The sequence below is a fragment of the Mesoplodon densirostris genome, chromosome 15, assembly GCF_025265405.1.
Source record: "Mesoplodon densirostris isolate mMesDen1 chromosome 15, mMesDen1 primary haplotype, whole genome shotgun sequence".
NCBI lineage: Eukaryota > Metazoa > Chordata > Mammalia > Artiodactyla > Ziphiidae > Mesoplodon > Mesoplodon densirostris.
Window position 1 is genome coordinate 5,889,464 of NC_082675.1, and position 21,000 is coordinate 5,910,463.

At 57.8% G+C, this 21,000-nt stretch overlaps 1 protein-coding gene across 23 annotated transcripts in view; it reads left to right on the plus strand.

The window, feature by feature from the left end:
• Positions 1-21,000, plus strand: part of NCOR2 (nuclear receptor corepressor 2) — a 225,059-nt gene that overhangs the window by 121,514 nt on the left and 82,545 nt on the right. For 16 of the 23 annotated variants that reach the window (XM_060118197.1, XM_060118203.1, XM_060118202.1 and 13 more), the window contains 5 exons: positions 5,407-5,579; positions 6,621-6,714; positions 9,391-9,569; positions 13,040-13,094; positions 15,571-15,668. In XM_060118197.1, the coding sequence (XP_059974180.1) occupies positions 5,407-5,579; positions 6,621-6,714; positions 9,391-9,569; positions 13,040-13,094; positions 15,571-15,668 (599 nt within the window). Of the gene's footprint in view, positions 1-5,406; positions 5,580-6,620; positions 6,715-9,390; positions 9,570-13,039; positions 13,095-15,570; positions 15,670-21,000 lie in introns of all 23 variants that reach the window. The other 7 variants (XM_060118201.1, XM_060118204.1, XM_060118211.1 and 4 more) reach the window with 3 other exon arrangements.

Below are 21,000 nucleotides of genomic sequence, written 5' to 3' on the forward strand. Positions count from 1 at the left end.
AAGGCCTTGAGGCAGGAACCGGCCTGGGGGTAGCACAGGACAGCATGTAGCAGGCAAGCCTGAAGTACAGGGCATGCGTGGGGGGCTGTGGTCGAAAATCCTGGGCGCCAGGTCACCTGGAAATGGAATGTCTAGATTTTACTCTAAATACAGTTGGACACTTATTCTTAATGTATTCTTAATAAAGAATACAAAACCTTTAAGAATTTTTAGTTATTCGGAAAATTTGACAGTGATACAGGAAATCTGACAGAAGAGTAACAGTAAACACCTATAAGCCCGCTGTCTAGAATCCATCGTGGTTAACATTTCTTTTATATTCGCTTTGTGTGTGTGTGTGTCTGTGTGTGTGTGTGTAGGTATGAATGTTTTTGTGTTGAGCTGTTAGAACATAGGTGCAGACACCCAGGCCCTCACCCGGAACACTTCCTGGAGGAAGGAAATTCTCTCTTTATCACACCTAACGATTCACAGCTTTTCCCCTGTAGTCCTGCCCAGGGTTGGGGTTCCTTTGGGGCTGGAAGAAGGAGATCTGATTTACATTTTAAAAGGACCCCAGTGGCTGCTGGGGGGTGGAGTTGGGTGGGTGTAAGTTGTTCAGAAATCTCCCAGGGCTCCCTGTGGAGGGGTCCCTTGAGGGGATGGAGGGGAAATGGGCTTATTTAAAGATAAAGGAACTGGAGAGACTTCTAAGAAATTCTGGGTTCGCTTTGTGGCCAAGCTGAGCCCATCTTAAGAGAGGCCCATGTGAAAACGAATTCCTAAACCACAGAAGCTGCGATGGGAGGGCGTCTGGAATGATCTCATTCTTGTTCTTATATAAATGAGCCCAAAGCCCCATGCATCGTCATCAGCAAGGACTGGGAGGGCGCTTGGCCAAGACGGGCCCCCTCAGATCTGCATGCTCCCCGCCCGCCCCCCTCCCCACGTCAGTCACCTCCCCTTCTGTGGGGCCCTCACTCCTCAGAGGTTCCTGGGACCCACGCTGCCCTACACTCCTGCTCTGCCCAGAGAGCTGAGGCTCTTCCCCAGAGGGGCACCCAACCCCAACAGGAGCCTCCACCAGGCCTGCCCTGTCCTCCCCTGGGAAGCTGAGCTCGCCCGCCCCACGGCCCCTGAAGCCAGGTTGTGTGTGTGTGTGTGTGTGTGTGTGTGTGTGTGTGTGTGTGTGTGGTGTTGGGGGAAGGGGGTATAAGCGGGGGCACTGTAAGGCTGAGATGCGCAGATTCAAACCCTACCCACCATACCCGCTGTGAGTGATCTTGGGACAGCCGTCTTGCCCTAAGCCTTGCTTTTCCTCATCTGTGAAATGGGGTCATGGTGGGGCTGCAGGATGAGTTAGCGCAGTGCCTGGCAGGGGTAGTGTGTGTGACTGATGGCCGGCAGGAGGGGTTAGTCAGGGGCTGAGCTCAGCCTGGACGGTGGGTGTATTCATTTCCTGGGGCCGCTGTAACTAATGACCACAAACTAGGTGCCTTAAAACAACAGAAATGTATCCTCTCACTTCTGGCTCTAGAGGCCAGAAGTTCAAGATCAAGATGGGGGCAGGGCTGTGCTCCCTCCAGAGGTGCTAGGGGAAGCTCCTCCCTGCCTCTTCCAGCTCCTGGTGGCCCCAGACAGTTCCTAGCTGTGGCCACATGACTCCCATCTCTGCCTACATCCTCAGCTGGCCTTTCCCCTCTCTTCTCTCACACGGACGCCTGTCACTGGATCTAGAGGTCACCCTCATCCAGGATGACCTCATCTCAAGATCCTTAATGGCATCTGAAAACATCTTTTTTCAAATAAGGTCACATTTGAAGATTCAAACCCCCTAACCTGGGGGTTAGGATGCGGGCACATCTTTTGGGGGGGGTGTCACCATTGAACCTACTACAGTGTGGGCACTGGCATATTTTCAGCATAATCTGCCTTTTCTCTTTCTCCTGGCTTGTCCCCACCCTCCTTTTTTATCTACTTCTTTTTTAGAGACGGCTAAAGTTTCGCTCACTCCTCTCATATCCCTTGCACCTCCTATTTTTCACTTCTGGGCTTTTTCCTGACCTGCCCTGGCATCCGTGACTTGCTTCTGCAGCCTGAGTTACAGGCAGCAGGACAGAGGCTGGGAGAGTCCCGCCTTGTCGCCGTCACGCGTCGCTGAACACGCGGGACAGCCAGCAGGGGAGCCTTCCCCGAGTCTGTGGTGCCTGGCCCGCTGAGCCCAGCAGAAGGCCTTTGCACGGGGCTGCAGGCTCCCTGGGGGTCTGGAGGACGCCGGGTCACCAGGTGACCACAGAGGCCAGTTCCCCTGGCCAGCCGGCTCCAGCCACCGCCCTAACACTTCCCTCCTTGCACTCTGTCCGTCGGCCTGAGGCTGTCTTCCTCAGTTTTGGGGGTACCTCCTGGTCACCCCATCTCTCATCGTTGCCCTAAGTATAGAGCTCCATCCTAACACACCTGGCAGGGTAGGAGGGGTTCAAATCCTGGCCCTGCTCAGTGACCGGGGCAAATCATTTAATTCCTGCTCTCAGGTTCCTGTTCTGTTTGGTGGGGATTATAGTAACATGCACCTCATCAGGCCACTGAGTGAAAGGCTGCAAGCAGTGTGCTCACAGCAACGTCCAGACTGCAGTGGGTGCTCAGAACCGTCAGCTGCAAGCTGACTCTAAAATTCATGGGGACCCCAAAGAGACAAGACAATCTTGAAAAAGAACAACCAGGTTGGAAGAGCCACTTCCTGATTTCAAAACATCTCACAAAGTTACAATACTCAAAACAGCATGGTTCTAGCCTAAGGACAGATATGGAGACCAATGGAACAGAATAGAGAGGCCAGAAACAAGCCCTCACATCTCTGGCTGCTGGATTTTTGACAGGTGGCCATGCCCATTCAATGAGACAGGACCGTCTCTTTCAACAAATGGTGCTGGGACAATAGGACTGCCACACTCACAGGAATGGAGTTGGATCCCACCTCATAGAATTAACACAAACAGTAACTCGAAATGAATCCAAGACCTAAATGCAAGAGCTAAAGCCATACAATTCCTAAAAGAAAACCCATAGGGGTGAATCTTCACGACCTTGGACTGGGCAGCAGATCTTGGGTGTGACACCAAAAACATGAGAAGCAAAAGGAGAAGTAGACGCACTGGACTTTATCAGAACAACCATCAGGAAGGGTCCTGACCTCCCGTCCCTAATTGTGTGATCCCGGGCTGACGGCCCTGAGCTCTGAACTCCTGCCTCTACAGAGGGGATGGCGGTCATGGCCTTTTGTTGTTTGGGAGAGTCAGTCGCGGGAAGGACTCAGCTCTGTGCCTGGCATGTGACACAGTGGCACTTAGCTAGTGTCAGCGGCGATGCTGATGGTGATGATGATGCTACGAAGATGAATTCCCACTGAGAGTGACCTGTTTTCATAACACACACAGACTGTGGTCGCAGGGGCCAGCCTCCTTTTCCTCTGCAGATTCTTGCTCCTGGCACCCGGCAGACTAGCTTAGCAGTGCTCCAGCCTCTGAGGTGTGAGTGTGACTGTGAGAATGTGTGTATGTGAGTTTATGAGTGAGTGTGTGGGTGTGAGTGTATTGTAAGTGTGAGAATGTAAGTGTATGTATTTGTCCACGTGAGTGCATGTATGTGTAAGGGAGTGTGCATGTGTTATGTGTGAGCGTGTGCATGTGTGTATGTGAGTGTGTGACCTGCTTCCTTCCCTGGCCGGCGGGGCCACTATGTGGAAACCCCCTGGCAGGGACATTGCTGCCCCAGGGAAGGGCCGCAGCCACTGCCGTGCTCTGTCCCGAGGCGCCCCGTGCCCTCGGCCCTCAGTGGACGGAGAGCACCTCCAGTGCACAGACCACAGCAGGTGGCACTGTGGTTAGATGTGGAGGGGGACTTCCTCATCCTGGACAGTCCTCAGGAGCTACTCACGTCTTTGTTTGTGGTGCTTGGGGCTGGGCAGTGTGGCTGTGGGTGCCCGCACGGCTGTTCCTATCCCTTGCTCCACGAGGGCCCCAGGCAGGGCTGGGGCATCTTGCTGGCCTCCCTGCTCGCCCCTCCACTGGGCAGCTGGTTGGTGGCCCTGCGGGTTTCTTGCCTATCTTCACGGGTAACTGCATTCTTTTCCTCTGCTGGTTTTGGGTGAACACGTTCTCGCCTTTTCTCCATCTGACATATTTTCTTGCTCTCGCCCATCAGATCGAGGCCTCTCTGGCAGGGCTGAGAGCGTGGGGAGGGTCCCCTGCTCTGATGGTGGGCTGGGCTGGGTTTCCTTCACCCGGTTCTCACCCTCAGGGGTGCTGTTCTCGGCACCTTGCCACGAACATGTGTGGCTATTGTCTGCTACTGGAACTTGACCTCCCAAGGGTTCTTGGGGCAGCCCACATACCTGGAGACCCCCTGGGAGCTGGAGGTCAAGTTCTGCTCCTCCTCAAAGCTGGCCTGACGGCCACTTGGGGACCATCACGCCGCTGGGTTTGTTGAGGACCAAGGTCACAAGCTGCCTTGGTCAGAAGCTGAAATTCAGGATGGGGGGGTGGTGCCTGGGCACGAGGACCAGAGACGGGTTTTCTGATGATGCTGAAGTGTCGGGGAGGCGTTCAAGCGAGACTCCCAGACCATGCCATCTGTCCATGGCAGCTGTTAGAGACGGGGAGATCGGGTCTCACGGGCAGCCAGATGCTCCCTGCCTGCTTGAGGTCTGGGTCACCTTGGAGACTCAGAAGCCAGGCAGCTACACTCTGGGCCGGGCCGGGGTCTTTTCTCTAAGGAAGGGCATACAGCAGGAAGCACTGTGGTTAGACTTGGAGAGGGACTTCCTTGTCTTGGATGGGCGGCAGCTTGAGTCTTCACACCCAGTCCTTGGGTGTGGGGAGCATGGCTGGCCTGAGGCCGGGGGATGGGGGACTATTCAGAAAGAGAATGCTTTCCACGCAGCTGTCCCGGGCCTGATGGACGGCCCAGAGCTGCCCCGTCCGACGCAGCTGACAATGAATGAAATGGTCTGTGGGCACTGCCCACTATGGGTAGTAGCCCTGGCCTCACGTGGCTACTAGCATTAGAAATGTGGCATAGGGACCAGAGACCTGAATTTACACGTCACTTAATGTTACCTGATTTAAACTCCACAGCCCCATGTGGCTGGAAGCACGAGGCCTTTCTGGAGGGAGGCCGGCAGGGGGTGGCCCATTCCCCAGGGAGCGAGGCGGCCGGGTCCTTAGGGCAGCCTGTGGGTTTTCTTCAGGGGCCCGGGTCTGCCTGGGTCTGCTCAGGTCTCTGCGTGATCACGTGTCTGCCCACGTGCCCGCGTGTGATCGCGTGTCTGCCCACGTGTGCCCGGGCACACGGCAGAGCGGGGAGCCGGGGAGGGGCTGGGTGTCGGATGCGGGAGGAACGGCTGTCGCAGGGCCCCCCCCACCCCCGCAGGAGCAGAAGTTCTGCCAGCGCTATGACCAGCTCATGGAGGCCTGGGAGAAGAAGGTGGAGCGCATTGAGAACAACCCCCGGCGGCGGGCCAAGGAGAGCAAGGTGCGCGAGTACTACGAGAAGCAGTTCCCTGAGATCCGCAAGCAGCGGGAGCTGCAGGAGCGCATGCAGAGGTGAGCGGCAGGGGGCTGGGCCCGGTGCGGGGCGTGGGGGAACCCCTCCCCCTCCCCCTCCCTCCCTCCCCTCCCCCTCCCTCCCCCTCCCCCTCCCTGTCCCCTCCCCCTCCCCGTCCCCCTCCCTCCCTCCCTCCCTCCCCCTCCCTCCCTCCCTCCCCTCCCCCTCCCTCCCCCTCCCCCCTCCCCCCTCCCTCCTTCCTTTCCTGACTCCCAGGGCCTGGGTCAGCTCGAGGCACTGTCCGCAGAGGCACCCTGGCCGGCGTGAAACAGAAACCACAGCAGCGTCTCAAACTGGCAGCCCGGGGGCCGCATCAAGCCCTTGGATGTGTCACTTGGTGCCTGCCCGGCCTTAATACTTAATTGAAAGAAGCTTAAATCCATTTTGGTGGAGTGAGTTCTCCTTCCGGTGGGCCACAGGCTGGTATCTCCCAGCTTCGTTCATTTATGCGGCCCCTGAAGGCAGCTGAGTTTGAGATCCCTGGTGTGGATCAAAGGAGAAGGATGCTGGTCTCAGGTGGCGGCTGTGAGGACAGGGTGGGATCCTGCGTAGGAGTGCCCAGCGCAGAGTAGGTGCTTGGTGACATGCGGCTGTGACATCTGTTGTCATACAGATAAGGTGGTGGGCCGTGAGCAGGGATGCTGGATCTCACTCTTTACTGGACACTCACGGTGCGTATCTCACCGAATGCCTCCTCTAGTCCTGGGAGCCACGTGCCACCTCATTCCCGTGGTACAGGGGAGGACATTGAGGGACAGGTCCGAAAAGGCAGGGCTGGGATTTGTATGGGGATCTGCTCTTTTGGTGGGCATCTTAGGAGAGAAAAAGGGTTCTGGCATTTCTGGGTGAGTCTGGGGGCTCCATGCCCTCCCTTGGACCCCTGGGCTTGGGGCTGTCTGTGTGGGTGTGAGGCCTGGCCCCTCCTCACTGCCCACATGCCGCTTCTGGGGAACCTGCGGGCTCGGGTCTGTGCTGCTGTGCCGGCCGCGTGTCCCTGGCTGCCGAGGGGCCGGTCCTGAGCGTGTCCCTTTGGTCTCCAGCAGGGTGGGCCAGCGGGGCAGCGGGCTCTCCATGTCAGCCGCCCGCAGTGAGCACGAGGTGTCCGAGATCATCGATGGCCTCTCGGAGCAGGAGGTAAGTCCATGGCCTTGACCCTGACCTCAGCTCCACCCGCTGTGTCCCCTGCGCGTGGAGAAGCTCCCAGCAGGAAGCAGAATTCACCTGGATGCTTGAAATCAAGGGGCTTGTTACTGCAGTGTGGGCAGAGCCCAGGTGGGATAGTGGGGCACCAGGGGAGTAGACACTGCCCGTCCCCAGCCTGAAGGACAAGCGGGAGAGGGGCCTTCCTGGGGCTGTGGAGGAGAGGAGGCCCCCTGGTAGGACACGGCGAGGAAGGGCCCCATCCATGATGCCACGGCGGGGAGGAAACAGGGGATAAGTACCCCCGCCTCTCGCTCCCGCCCCCCGCCCCCATCTACTTTCAGTGCTTCCCATTGGTTGAGTCTGACCAGAAGCCAGAGGGCACGAGTGCCTGAGAGCTGTGGTTTCTAGGTCAGCCTCCCTGTGCCCAGAACTGGGGGCAGAGGGGGATTCCCATCTCACCAGCTGTTCACCAAGCCGGGGACCTTCTATCAGCCAGGTGACCCTGGCTGTGGTCACCAGAGCCCAGAGATGACCAGGAAGCAGAAAGAGGAGGCGTTTGCTCCTGGGGCAGGGCTGGTGCTGGCTTGTCCCCTCCCAAGTCTTGTAGGTCAAGCATCTCATGTGCCAGTCCCCCGCCCCACCCTGCATGTTCCCAACATTACAGTAGACAAGAGGGAGCCTCACAAAAGGAGGGGGCACATTCCTCCTCCCCGGGGCCTTGTGTCCAGACAGAACTTTTGTCCAGATGGGAGGTATGGCGGCTCCAGCTCAGCGCAGTCAGCTCTAGCTGCACGTGGCTATGGAAGTGGAAATTCACACAAATAAAATAAAGTGAAACATTCACTTCCTCTGTCCCACGTCAGTTGCTCAGAGCCACATGTGGTTAGTGGCCCCGTGTTGGACAGAGCAGGCAGTAAACACCTGCATCGTGGCAGAACATTCTATTGGGTAGCACTGCTTAGGCCACTGATTCTCACTGCGGACTGACTGAAGAGTCCTGGCGAGGGGGAGTCTGGCTTGAAGTGCAGTTTCCTAGGGCCCTGCCCCAGCGGTTCTGATTTAGCCAGTCTGGGGCAGAACTCAGGAATCTGCATTTTCACCAGGCTGTTCACGTGAGTCTGATGCAGGTAGTTCAGACTCTCTGGCCGTTAAAAAAGAGCCTTCGTTTTAAAACTTCACGTGCTATGTCCCTGTTTTGAACACCCGTCAGTCTGCCGACAAGCAGAACTTGGAAAGCCTTTGTCTTCACGCCTGTGGGTTCGCTCGAGCTCCCGTCCCACCGATGCTGTGGCCACATGCACGTCCCACAGGGGCACATGGGAACAAGAGGAGGGCGGCCCTTTCCCGTGTGTTCCCTGCCTGGTGCAGGCAGGGCACCTGGCATCCCAGCTGGTTCAGTGTCCCCCTCCCACCCACCCCGGCCCTCATCCCGGAGGCCCACTTCCCCAGGTCCTGGCAGCACAAGAATGCAGCCACCAGCGTCCCCAGGGATGCTGAGGGAACAGCTTTCGCGGGTGATGGTTGGAAAGGGAATTCAGGGCAGAAACTTCACCTCACCCAGCCCCGGCTGACCTGAGGTTCCCTGGGAGGGTGGGGAGGAGGGGACTGGGCGGGAGGAACGATGCTGTCCATCTGGGGGGAGCTTGCGGTCGTCAGCGCTCCTGCCCGGTTGGGGAGGGGCAGCAGAGCAGGGGTGGGGCTCCTGCCAGGAGGAACCCTGCCTGGGCTCTGCCAGTGCTGTGTATCTCGGGCAGCCGAGGAGGTCGGCGAGGTGAAGGTGCTGGAGGGCTGCCCGAGTGCCGGGGGAGGGTCAGGCCTCTGGGGGGGGCCCTGCCCCCGCTGCGTTCCCCTGCTCCTGTTGGGAATCCCCAGCGCTGAATGGAGAGCTTGGATGTGGGAGGTTGGGCAGCGGAGCCTTTGAACCGGCTGACCTTGGCCGGGCTGGACCCTTGCCTGCCTCCGGAGATGGGTAATTAATCGCCAGTAATGGGCTGGCTGCAGAGATTTGGGGAAATGAGTCCAGCGGAGTGGCGGCTCAGAGCCTCTTAATAGCCATCCTGATGCATTAGGAGCACGCCCGCCCGACTCCTGCTGAGCACGGGGCTGGGCAGGCTTGGTCCCCAGTGGGCGCGCTGGAAGGAGCTGGATCCAGGGCTCGGGGGGGGGTGGCGGGCGAGGAGATGGTTCTGCAGCCTCACCGGGCCCCCCCAGAGCAAGGCAGCCCCCCGCCCCACCCCGCGTGCCCTCTGAAGCTGGAGGGCCAGGCCCCGTCTCCTGAGCTAGTCCGGCCCAGCTGGGCTGCACATCTTTCTTGCGGTATTTTATGGCACTTGCATTTCCAAACGGAAGATTCATTGCTCCCCTCTTTCTGCAGATAAGGTGGCTGCCGCTCTCTGCATTTAATTTAACAGCCCTGCCCACCATAAACCTCTCTGGGGCCGCCTTTAAATTCTCCCTCCCCCTGCACGGGCTGTTATTATTTTTTTTAACTCGTCATTCGCTCTCTCTCTGGTTTTGCATCTTTCCTGTCTTGCCCGGAGCATCCCTACCCTCGGCTCCTCACCTGGGTCCCCTGTGCGGGCGCAGGCACCCCTCCCCCTCCCCACCCTGTCCCCCTTGTCCTGTGCTTTCCAACCGGAGCCCTCTGCCGTCTCCATCTCCCTCCAGAACCTGGAGAAGCAGATGCGCCAGCTGGCCGTGATTCCACCGATGCTGTACGACGCCGACCAGCAGCGAATCAAGTTCATCAACATGAACGGGCTCATGGACGACCCCATGAAGGTGTACAAAGACCGTCAGGTCATGAACATGTGGAGCGAGCAGGAGAAGGAGACCTTCCGGGAGAAGTGAGTCCCCGTCACTGGGGGGCGGGCCTGGCCGGGCCACCCTCCCCTGTCCTGAGAAACCTGCCCTGTTGAGGCTTGTGCTGGCTTCCTAGGGCTGCCGCGACAAATGGCCACCAGCCGTGTGATTTTAAACAACAAGAATCTATCCTCACACAGTTCTGGGGGCTGGAAGTCCAAGATCAAGGTGTGGTCTGGGGTGGTTCCTTCTGAAGGCTCCAGGGGAGAGTCTGTCCCAGGTCTCGCACCTGGCTGGCACCTACTGGTGGCCGGCGATCTTTGTCATCCCTCGGCCTGGAGATGGATCTCACTGTCTCAGTGTGTCTTCACGGGGTCTTGTTTCCTGTGTGTCTCTCTGTGTCTTCTCCTTTTCCTATAAATTCACCAGTCACATTGGATTCAGGGCCCACCCTACTCCAGCATGACCTCATCTTAACTAATTATATCCGCAAAGGACTCATTTCCAAATAAGGTCGCCTTCTGAGGTGCTGGGAAGACATGATATTTGGGGGGCCACTATTCAAACCAGTACAAAGTGTCAAGGCAGTTTTATGTGAAATGGGGCAGTGTGTATCAGAAGAACAAGGCAGGAGGACCTTCGAGGCTGGGCTGAAGCCTCGGGCAGGGTTATGTGGCTGGCCGGTGACTTTTCGGCTTTCATTTTACTTGGAAGGTGGCTATTTGTGGAGCACATCCTTCATCACAGACACTGGACAGATGTTTTCTGGGGTTTGTGCATTTGTCTCTCTAATCCCTCATAACAGCGTTAACAGGCCATCCCCATCACACACATGAGGAAACAGAGGCTCAGAGAGGTTAAGACACTTAACAAAGGTCACACAGCTTGCAAATGGTGGAGGCAGGATTCAGACTCCCGCAGCTTCGGGGCAGGGGCTCAGCTGCAATGGAGAGGCTTGTCGGGGGAGAGGGGCGTATAGAGCCAAGGAGCAGGGTGGGGGGTCTTTGGAAAGCAGAGGCAGGAACTGGATGCTAAGAGGTTAAGCTTGGGGCTTCTTCTAAAATGAAAGAGCAAAATGTCTGTTTTGGGGAGACGAGTAAGGAACCAGATGGAGAAAGCGCTCCTTTCCCCCACCAGACTCAAAATGTGTGTCCCAGGGAACCACATCCTGGGCACAGAGCGCCTCCTCAGGACCCAGGACCCCCATAAGGCAAGAGGGTGGGAAACTAAGGCGGAGGCCTCAGCACTCAGCCAGGAGGGCGTGGGGGACTCAGCTGCGGGGCGTCCACGTTCACCTCCGCCTCCCGAGAAGGCCTCAGAGTTTCTTCAAAAGAGGTGTCCCACGTTCTCCAGCCACCCACTGCGGGACCAGGCCGCAGGGGCTGGGGCTGTCTCTGCCCTTTGCAGAGCTGGGTGGCCCCAAAGTGCTAGACTGGGCTTCAGGCATGGGGATGGCTCTGGGTCGTGGGCAAGGCTGGGGTGCATCAGCCAGGGCAGACACCAGGACTTGGAAATGCAGGAGGAGCGACTGAAGAGGGTCTTGTGTGGAAAGTTTTTGTTTGTTTGTTTAGATGGCTTTTGATTATGGAAATTCTAAAACATACATGAAAACAGAGGGACGGTGTAGTGCACCTTCGAACGCCTAACACAGATGCAGCGACCTTCCACAGGAAATAGCGCTTTGGGGAGCAATTCCTGCCGTGTGTTGGGGTTTACTGCTCAGAGACAGGAAACGCAGGTAGTTAGCGGCTCATTTCTAGGTCCTCACGGTCAACAGACGTCAAATCAAGTCGTCCCGTATCTGGTGTTGTACAATTTAAAAACCAGTGAAGTGACTGTAGGACGGTCATGGATGCTAAAAATTACTGTTGCATTAGGTATTTAAATTCCCCCTGGTGTGTTTGATATTTTATTTATTTATGCTTTCTTTAAAAAAAAAAAAAAAGAGGTTTCTGGGAACGCTTTCTGTGTTTTGGCCTTTCTGGATTTTTCATGTTGCTGTTCCGACCTAAGGATTTCACACTGTTTGTCCAGTAGCTGCAGAATGGGGGGCCCAGGCTGGGCTGATGTCTGCTGAGACCCAGTTTGGCACCTTGAGTCTTTCAAGGTCCTGGGTGACCTCTCGTTTTCAGCGGAACCGATAGCGCTCAGGGCCTCGGAGAATCACGTGCCGGTGGCGGAGAGTTCCATCACTTACTGTTTTTGTGACTTCGAGCAACCATTTCCCCTCCCTGAGCTTCAGTCTCCACGTCTGTAAAATGGGTGTAGCTTCAGTGCCTCCTCGCTTAGCCGTCTGGAGGTACCCAGTGTCAGAATAAACTCTCAGGAAACATGGCAGGGGACCCAGGTGTAGGTTGGAGGGAGGTGGAACAGGTGACCTAAGAGATTCCCACGTGTGCTTCTTGGTCTCCTGGGGCCCCATCTCTGCGTGGGGAAACCCCAGGGAAGGGATCTGTGGGGAAGGAAGTGTCACTGGGGCAGGGAGAGGGAGGAGAAGGGAAGACTGTCTGTCTGGAAAATCAGGGCGTTAGGCCGCCTCCAGCTTTGCGAACTGCCCGAGGCAGGATCCCAGGCTGGGAAGGCTGCCTCTGACTCGCGGCTTCCTCTGGGAAAAGAGAAGAGGCCACTCTGGCTTCTCCAGTGTCTGGTTGGGGAGCAGGGGAGGGACCCACTGGCCTCCTGCCCAGCCATCTGGAGGGCTGGGCAGGACGATCGCCAGCGCTGGCCCAGGCTCCCTCCGGCGGCGGCGGCGGCGGGGGGGTGGGGGGACCCCGGGGCCCCTGCGTCCCCAGCAGCCTCTCCTCTCCCCAGGGAGGCCGCGGGGCGGTGGTGCGTCTTGGGGACGGGCGGGCCGAGGCTCCACCCAGCATCCCCGGGGCCCCAGCAGCCGTGACCCACATCTCCGCCCCCGCTGTCCGCCTGCTCCTGTGGCCCTGACATTTCGGTCTGGCCCGTCTCTTTCCCAGTAATTCTCCCTGTTTCGCAGGAAGCCAGTTGGTGCGGTGCCAGCTCCCCGCCACCCCTCCAGCTTGGGTCCCTTCCCTCCGCCTCCCGGGCCGGCTTGCCTCCTGCCTGCCTCCTGGCGGGCACTCGAAGCCTCTGCTCTCACCTCTCAGGGTCCTGCCCCGTGACCTCGCCCGTGGCGGCCCCGCGTGGGCCGGGCGAGGCCCAGCTTCCCAGGCCCAGCCGGAGACAGAAACAAAGGCAGAGTTTAAAAGGGGGGGAGCCCCACCGAGGGGCTGCATGTCGTGTCCTCATTTTTCCTGGAATCCGCCTCCAGCAGGACAAACAAATGTATTTTCAAAGGCGCTAAAACCAGTGACTCACTCCAAGGAACGCCCTCTCTTAGCCCTCCGTCCCGCCTGCCGGCCCTTCCCACACCCCCCTGGGCTTAATTGCTCCGAGCGGGGCGGTGCCGGGCCAGCGGAGATGGCAGGCGCCCGGGAGCTCGGCGGCCGCCCAGCTGGGCAGCCCCCCTCGGCCGGGTCTCAGGCCCGCCCTTCTCTCCCCGCAGATTCATGCAGCACCCCAAGAACTTCGGCCTGATCGCATCTTTCCTGGAGCGGAAGGTGAGTCTGCCCGCCGGCCCAGCGCCCCCCGCCCCCCGTTCCCCCCTGGCGGCCACTCCTGGGGGCAGCCGCTTGGGCTGGGCCGAAGGACCCTCCCTGCCCACCCACGAGGCCCCTGCCTGCTGGCCCCTTGCTCTCCTTGCTGTGTCTGACGGCACTTCCCTCCTTCCTCCCTCCTGGGAGAAGCAACCACAGGCCCCGCCCCCTTCTCCCAGGGCGGAGCTCCCGGCTGGGAAACCCCAGGAGAGCTGTGTGCACCAGCTCCTCAGACGTGGCAGCAAGTGTCCTGGCAGACTGGACATGGGTTCTGGAAGCCATGCTATGCCTGGCATCCTAATTAAGGCTTCATAGGCAAGAGTGGCGATCTTCCAGGGCGCTGGATGGAGTGACCTTTCTAGGTCCCTCTGACGGTCACTGTACGCTGACACCCATGATGTGAAGCCAGGCGTGTGGCTGGCGTGTGGTTTATCCTCATCCCCTTTGGATTAACGTTTACGTAGAACTGAGGCTTGAGCTCCACCTTGCCCCCAAACCCAGCCTGGAGCGGTGCCTCTTTCTGCTCGGGCTCCCTGTTGGCAGGTGGACACAAAGCGTCCCAGGAAACAGCAAAGCCCCCTTTTGTGTACCCACGAGGCTAGGCTGGGCAGTGGCCGCAGCAGCCGCAGGTAGGAGGGAGCTGGTTTGGGGGGCTGGACGTGGCCCTGTGTCAGAGTCGCCCGCTGGACCCCAGCATCCTCAGGGCGGAGCCAGACAAGCTTCCTGAAAAGGTTTACTTTCTGGGGCTGCTGTTCTGGGTGTTTAAAGCAGCGTTTCGACGAATCTCGTCTCTCAGACCGGGTGTCTGCCCACTCCCAACTTTGCAAATACCATGCTACTGGAGGCCACATGCTTCCTCACTGCGGGAGGGCGGTCGGAACCGGATCCAGGCGGGTATTTTAAAGGGTAACAGTTGTTCTCAGCATCTGCCCTCAATGAGCCGATACCCATAGAAGGAGGGAGATGGGTCGGCGTGGGGAAGCGAAATCTCTCCCGGCCTGAAAAACCAGTGTGGAGAAGCAAGCCCTATAAATAGCCTCTCCTCTGTGTTAGTGAAAGCTTCTTACCAGGGGTGTGGACAACCCAGGAGGCTCTAGGTTGGGGCTTCCCGGAGACAGAAGCAGAGGGGTTTCAGGAATTGGCAGTTGAGCAGCACTGTTTGAATGAGGGAATCAGAGGTCTCTACGCTGGAGAATAAACTTTACGGTGTTCTTTGGCTAAGAGGCAGCCCAAGCTGAGACTTAAATAGAGCTTCCAGAAGGGTCTGAAGCTGTGCCTTTGGGGATTGGCGTGTCCTGGTGGTGAGTGAGGTCAATAGCAGGGTGGGAGCTCGGTGGACTGGCCAGCCCATGCCTGTCTGCAGGGGCAAGTGATGCTTAGGGCCAGCCCGTGGTCACCCAGCATGGGAAGGCACTCTCCTGAATTGTTCAAGGGGAAGTCAGACACCCACATCCCCCCGTTTGCAGATATTGGCATCTGATTATAAAATGTTTTTCTTAACTATTTTGCGGGCCATGCTTGTGGTCAGGTTGAACTTGGGAGCAGCCTCTGTTCACAGTCCATTCTAGGAAGTGGATGAGGACGCAGGGGTTTGAGGCCCAGCCGTCCTCTGCGCCCAGCAGCCCTCACGATTGCCCCTCAGAGGCCAGTTTCGGGCTTGGCACCAGCACCGAGCATCACAGAAACATTTCACCTCATCTCAGTCACAGCTGCTGGCATTGGCGAGCTGTCACCTGGACCGGGCCCCGTGGCCGCAGGTGGCGGCAGCGTCGTGTTCTGTCCTTCAGCTGCTCTCTGAGGACGATGCCCTCTTACTGGTCCCATTTGGACGAGGAGGGGGTGGGGTTCCGAGAGCGCCAGTCGTTTGCTCAGCAAGTGGTGGTGCCAGGATTCAGACCCCGGTCCGCGGGGCAAAGACCGAAGCAGAGAAAAGACATAAAGGTCCCAAGAGACGAAGAGTTGCGTGGCGACATTAGGCTGGATGCACGAAGCTTGGAAGAGGTCACTCAGGGCCCTGAATGTTAGGGAGGAGGAAGCTAGGGTGAGCGAACGGACCCGAGCTGGGGAGCTGGAGGCGTTGTTCCCCTGGGGCTGGCATGGCAGGTGACAGCTTCATCCTTACGACTTCCGGTAGCACCAGCCACAACACGAAGAGGTTAACACCTCTGCAGGGTGTGATCTGTGGTCCTAAGTCCTTTACACGTATGTGTATTAACTTACTTTGTCTTCATGACAACCCTGTGAAATATGTGGTGTTAGTACCCCTACTACACAGGTGAGAAAACCGAGGCCCAGAGAGGTTAGGTAAGCTGGCCAGGGTCACCCAGTCGGTACCTGGAGGAGGTAGGATTGGAACCCAGGCCTCTGGCTCCCGGCCTCCTGCTCTGACCTCCTGCACTGCACACGCCTCAAAGAGTTCTTTTCTCTGTCCATCCTGCAGACGGTGGCTGAGTGTGTCCTCTATTACTACCTGACCAAGAAGAATGAGAACTACAAGAGCCTGGTGAGGCGCAGCTACCGGCGCCGCGGCAAGGGCCAGGTAAGGAGGGGGCGGGGTGGGCTTCTGGGTGGGCTTCTGGGTGGGTTCCCGGCATGCTCGGGGGCAGCGTGCGGTGACATCTCCTCGTGTTTCTCAGCAGCGGGTCCCTCAGTTTGGGCCCCTTCCGTGGCGGCTGGGAGACCCTCTCTGGGGGTGTTCCTCCTATCCCAGCAGCAGAGAAGAGACCTGGGAGAAATGGCCTCTTCCACCCTCAGCCTGGAAAATTCTAGAACTCCGGGCTTGGTGACCCACCGTCCCTGTGGTAGATTAGGGTCGCATTCCCAGAGCAAGGGCTGGGCTTCCAGGATGCCTTGGGCTGGTCTACAAACTTAACGTTTAAAATTTAGAAAGAATTTTTGGTGTTTTGTCGTAATGCATATGTGAAAGAAAAAAACAGCCAGTACTTCAGAGCGCCGTTTTTCAGACATCAGTGCTTCGGATATGACTGAAGGATGATTTAAGTTAGAGCAGGACTTGGCAAACTATGGCTTGCGGGCGAGTCCAGCCTGCCGCCTGTTTTTGTGAATAAAGTTTTATTGGCACCCGGCCATGCCCATTCATTGACATATTACTGTGGCAGCTTTTCTGTTACAACAGCAGAGTTGAGTTGTCCTGACAGAAACTGCAAAGCCTGACATATTCACTATCTGGTCCTTTATAGAAAAAGTCTGCTGACCTCTGAGTTAGAGGAAAAGGGAATTCGTTTAAAAAAAATTCCATAAATTATGTTAAAGATGGAGGGGGTCGGTGGCACACATTTCAAAGGGGCCTCGCGAGTGTTTTGGTGTCGGGGAGATGGAGGGAAAGGGGGAGTGGCCTTGTGCTGCAGGAGGAGGGATGCGGGCCGGAAGCTGCAGAAGGCTCTGGGCACTGCTCTTAGATGCCGGACTGGAGGGGGTTAAGGCAGGCCCTTCCCTGGGGCCTCTGGCCTGGGGGACCGGACAGGGTTAAGGGACCAAGGCCGGGATTAGCATGTGCTGGGAGGACAGGACACAGAGGTTCTCTTAGGTGGGTGCTCCCTGTCATTGGCGTCTCCTAGCCCAGACCCCCACCCCTACCCCAGGGCCACCGTCTTCCCTTCCCGAGGCTGGAGAGAGCCGGACCCTGAGGGCATCAAGTCCAGCCATTACCTGTGGGGTCCCAATGTCCCCTGTGAAACCATCACTCTGTGATCAAGCCCCATAGCCTACGATGGGTTGGTCCACGCAGCTTCCTAGCCTGCATCCCGTGTCTCCTCCTTGCTTTCTGGGAACTGTGCTTCAGGAGTACAGACCCACTTTTCTGTTGGCTAAGCCACACATAATTAGGGAAGCAAATGTGCTGACGGGAGAGTAAACCCCTCACTGCATTCTGCACGTCAGGCCAAGATGATTGAGACTGAGCATTGGTTGTCGTTGGCCTGGATCGTTGAAGGGTGGCTGCGTTTGGTTTGTGGATAGGGTTTTCCTCTAGTTTTGTGCAGCCACCGTTGGCCAGCCTGCTCGCCCATCTAACAGATGTGTAAAACCGAGGCCTACTGGCTTGGCGCTATTCAGTTGTAAAGACCTAGCTGTGGCGTGTTAGAAATTGAAGCGCATTTAGGAATTTTTATAGACTGAGATGCAGAAACTCAAATAAATGCCAGGGCAGGGAGCATAAATGTGCCGGCATAAGAGGCAGGAAGGAGGGCGTGGCGTGCACTGTGGCAAAATAAAGGGGGAGATAAAGGCCTCTGGATTGATTTTAAAAATGTTGTCAGCTATTTGTTGAGCATCTCCTGTGTGTCAGTTCTCTTGCTCGTCTTCCCAGGGCCCCCCTGACTCCCCGCCTTCGTGGGGGCCCTGTGGGTGGGCTCATGAGGGCCTTGCTGGTGGCTGGGCTGGGGGCTCTGGAGATGAAAGCGTTCTAAGTCAGATGGGGAGAGACTGGGCCATTCTCACCCTGTGCTGAGAGCCACATTGGTGTGGAGGGAGGCAAGGACTGGGTGCTGACGTCATTTAGGGAGGGGGTATCTCCAGGTGAGTCCTGGGGAATGGGGGGCTGTTGGTGCCCCCCTGCCCCTGGTCCTGGCTGCCATGCGTTCCACTTCACGGTGTTAATGCCTTGCTAGCTGACTCATCTGCCCGTCGGACATTTGTGTGCTGACCCAGGGGACTCTGTGCTCATTGTCTAGACCAGTGTACACAGGTGGTTCCAAGTCAGCATGTCGGTGGTCTGTCTGAGAGGCTCCATCAAGTAAGGGACCCCAAAGATGAGGCTGAGGAACAGCCTCTCGGGAGGATGAGGACAGAGGTGAGGGTGTCCTGGGCAGAGGGAACACGAGAGAGTACACAGTACCTTAGAGTCTTAGGAGCAGGGGTCTCAATACCTTCCAGGGTCTTATATGAATGAAGGAATGGAGAACCCATAGGAGGCAATAGGGAGTGGTGAGGCCTGGGGCTAACTAGAGAGCTTGTGCCTCATATCAGCTCCAGCTGACTCTTGACTACCTGGCCCTGTATTGCCAGATCTGATTTTTGATGATGAGCTGGAGATAGGGAATTATGTGAAATTGCCTGATTTTTAAATCTTAGGTCACGTAAGAACCCATAACAACAAAGCACCGGATAGGTTGGACAACTCATATTTGCTCTCGAAATCTGTCCTCGGCCCTCAGTATAAGACCTCTGGGTTGGAGTATGGTAAGGCTGGGGGAAGAGGTAGGGAGAGGATTATGTGACTTGGGACAGAGTCCAGGGTCAGGGCACTGGGGGCCCTGGAGTGTTTTATAGCAGAGGAGACGCGTTGGCTTCCTATTTTCATCTGAGCTGTCCCGGGTTAGCTGTGGCATCCACAATGCTGAGAGACATGGGGCTTGTCTGGTGAGGTTTAACGGTCTGCGCAAGCTGGCGTCTCAGGCTGGGGCTCCCAGGATGGAGCAGGGATGCCTCTGTGCCCTGCCTCTTGCAGAAGGAGAGAAGAAGGCAGGGCACGAGGCCCCTGTCTCCTTGGGGATGGGACATATCTTTGGGGCTCTCCCCTCCCTCTCATCGGCTGTGGCTGCAAAGAGGTGCCATGTGGCCCGGGCCCTGCCGGGGACGGAAATTAACGTGCAAACCCTGGAAGGACTCCTGTGCCAGGCAGATCCACTGCCCTCACCACCGCCTGCCAGCCCTGTTCATAAATATGGAATAAATGGGTCAACCCAAGTGTTGACTTTGTGGCCGTAACTCTTCCCTCTGCCCCGTGACAGCAAAATAAATGACAGACACACCGACGCCGCAACCCCTCTTGGTAATTCAAGGTGCAGTTGCTGCAGCAGGCCTGATGTGATAAAACCTGTGATCCTGCTGATAAATCTCCCAGTGAGACGGGTAGGGGTTCCCCAGCCTGGCACGGAGTGGGTGTGGGTGTATGTGCTTGGGCACCTACCCGTGGATGGATGGATGGGCACCGGCGGTGGCGGCCCCCCGTGGGCTGATGCTGCGAGCAGATGGTGGTTGGTCGTGAGGCAGGCAGAGACCCTCTGCTCTGTGAAGCCAGAAGAGCCAGGTGGGAAGGAGCCTGGGGAGCGATCCACCATGGGGTGGGGAGCAGTCAGCCTCGGAGGCATAGCAGGCGCCCAGGTGACAGCTCTGTTGGCCCACCTCTGGCAGCTCAGAACCTTGGGACCGGCTGTGATCCTCACGTGGTTCCCGTGGCTCCGGCCACGCCGTAGCTGAGGATGGCCACGTGGCACCGCTCAGCTTGTCAGCTCGACAGATGCCCCTCGGGTGGGCCCCTCCCGCTTCATTTCTCTAAGGTTGACCCCCACTCACCTCCACAGAGGCGTCGGATGCACGATATCGTGCGGTCATCCAGCAGGCAATTATTGAGTGCCTACTGCATGCCAGGGCTGTAAAGCTTCGCCTTCAGAGCCGTACGAGACCACGATCCTTCAGGAAGCTAGAGAGAGGGTGTCAGCCGAGCCCAGCTGTCTGGGCATCTCACAGCCCGTCCCAATTAAGAGCCTCTGAGGTAGACGTGAGGTGGGACTTCCGAGGTGTCAGTGAGCGGGGCCCTTCTCCAGGCTGCCGCCTTGTAGAAGGTGCGTTTCCTGAGTTGGCTGGACATGGCCCAGGGCCAGAGACAGAGGCTTACCCACCTGCCACCAGCACCCCTCCCCCGGTCATTCCCGCCATGGTGATGAGGGGAGGCTGTCTCGGGCTCCAGGCTCAAACCCCCAAGTCTGGGGAGGAGGGGAACCCACGGTGGGAAGTTACTCTCCCCAGATCGTAGGCCTTCTTCCTTCTCCCGATACCAGCATCCACTCCAGATTGGCCGTGGCCAGTGTCCTTGGGCTGTGCCCTCCTGGGGTCCAAGGAGGGATGTGTCCCAGGCTGAGTTACGGACCCTGAGATGGAGCTGGCGTCCAGCTGAAGTGCTTGAACTTTCACCACGAGGACTTGTGAAAACACAGATTGCTGGGTCGCGCCCCTCAGTGGGGCTTGAGAATCTGCATTTCTAACAAGTGCCCTGGCAGTGCTGCTGCTGCTCTTGGACCCCTCAGAACCTCGGCCTCCGGGGTGTTTACTGGGGAGTCCCCACCTGCCAAGGAAAGGGAAGGAAGGGAACAGAGTGGCAGAGGGGGCAATCGAGGCGGGGCAGAGGCTCGTCGGCAGCCTGGAGCAGCCCTGGGGGCGGTGCTCCGGAGCTGGAATGGCCCTTCCCAGGTGGGCAGAGAGGGCCAGGTCCTAGCCCAGGGGCCGTAGAGGCTGAGGGCGTTCGTAGCGGCTGAGGCCCCTTCTAGAAAGGGACCTGGCCAGTCCATCCTGGGGACGAATCCTGCATGTTTGAATATTTGCAAACTACACTCTGCGGTGGTCCTGACCTGCCCCGATGCTTAAGCAGAGAGCGGGCAGCAAGATGTCACCTCGTGTGTTCAGGTGACACACGCCCCGTCACGGCCTCACCACACCCTGTGCCGAGCCCCTTGTTCGTCATTGCGGTGGTTGCCTTTCGAAAGCGTGGATGGTTAGGAAAGGGGATATAAAATTCCTGCTTGAAAAGCATCGGCCGTCCGATGTGTCTGGTCTCAGACCCTCGATGACCCGAGAGGGCAAGGCCGCCCTGGCGTCCTCTGCACTGCTGCCTGGCCCTGCCGTGGCTGGGACACGTGTTGGCCATTTGGAGTGTCAGGATGCCCTTCTTGTTTAAGAGAGGATGCCGCCCACTTTCCAGAAGCTTCCCCGTATTCTGACAGAGGGAGACGCAGGAATTGTAGCCCCTGCCAGCCGCGCACACCTGGGCTTCGGCAGGAGGGGGCCCAGCCCTCACCTCCTGGACCCCAGCCCCCGGGATCCGGCTCTGAGTGGCTGGTGAGCTTGTGGGTGG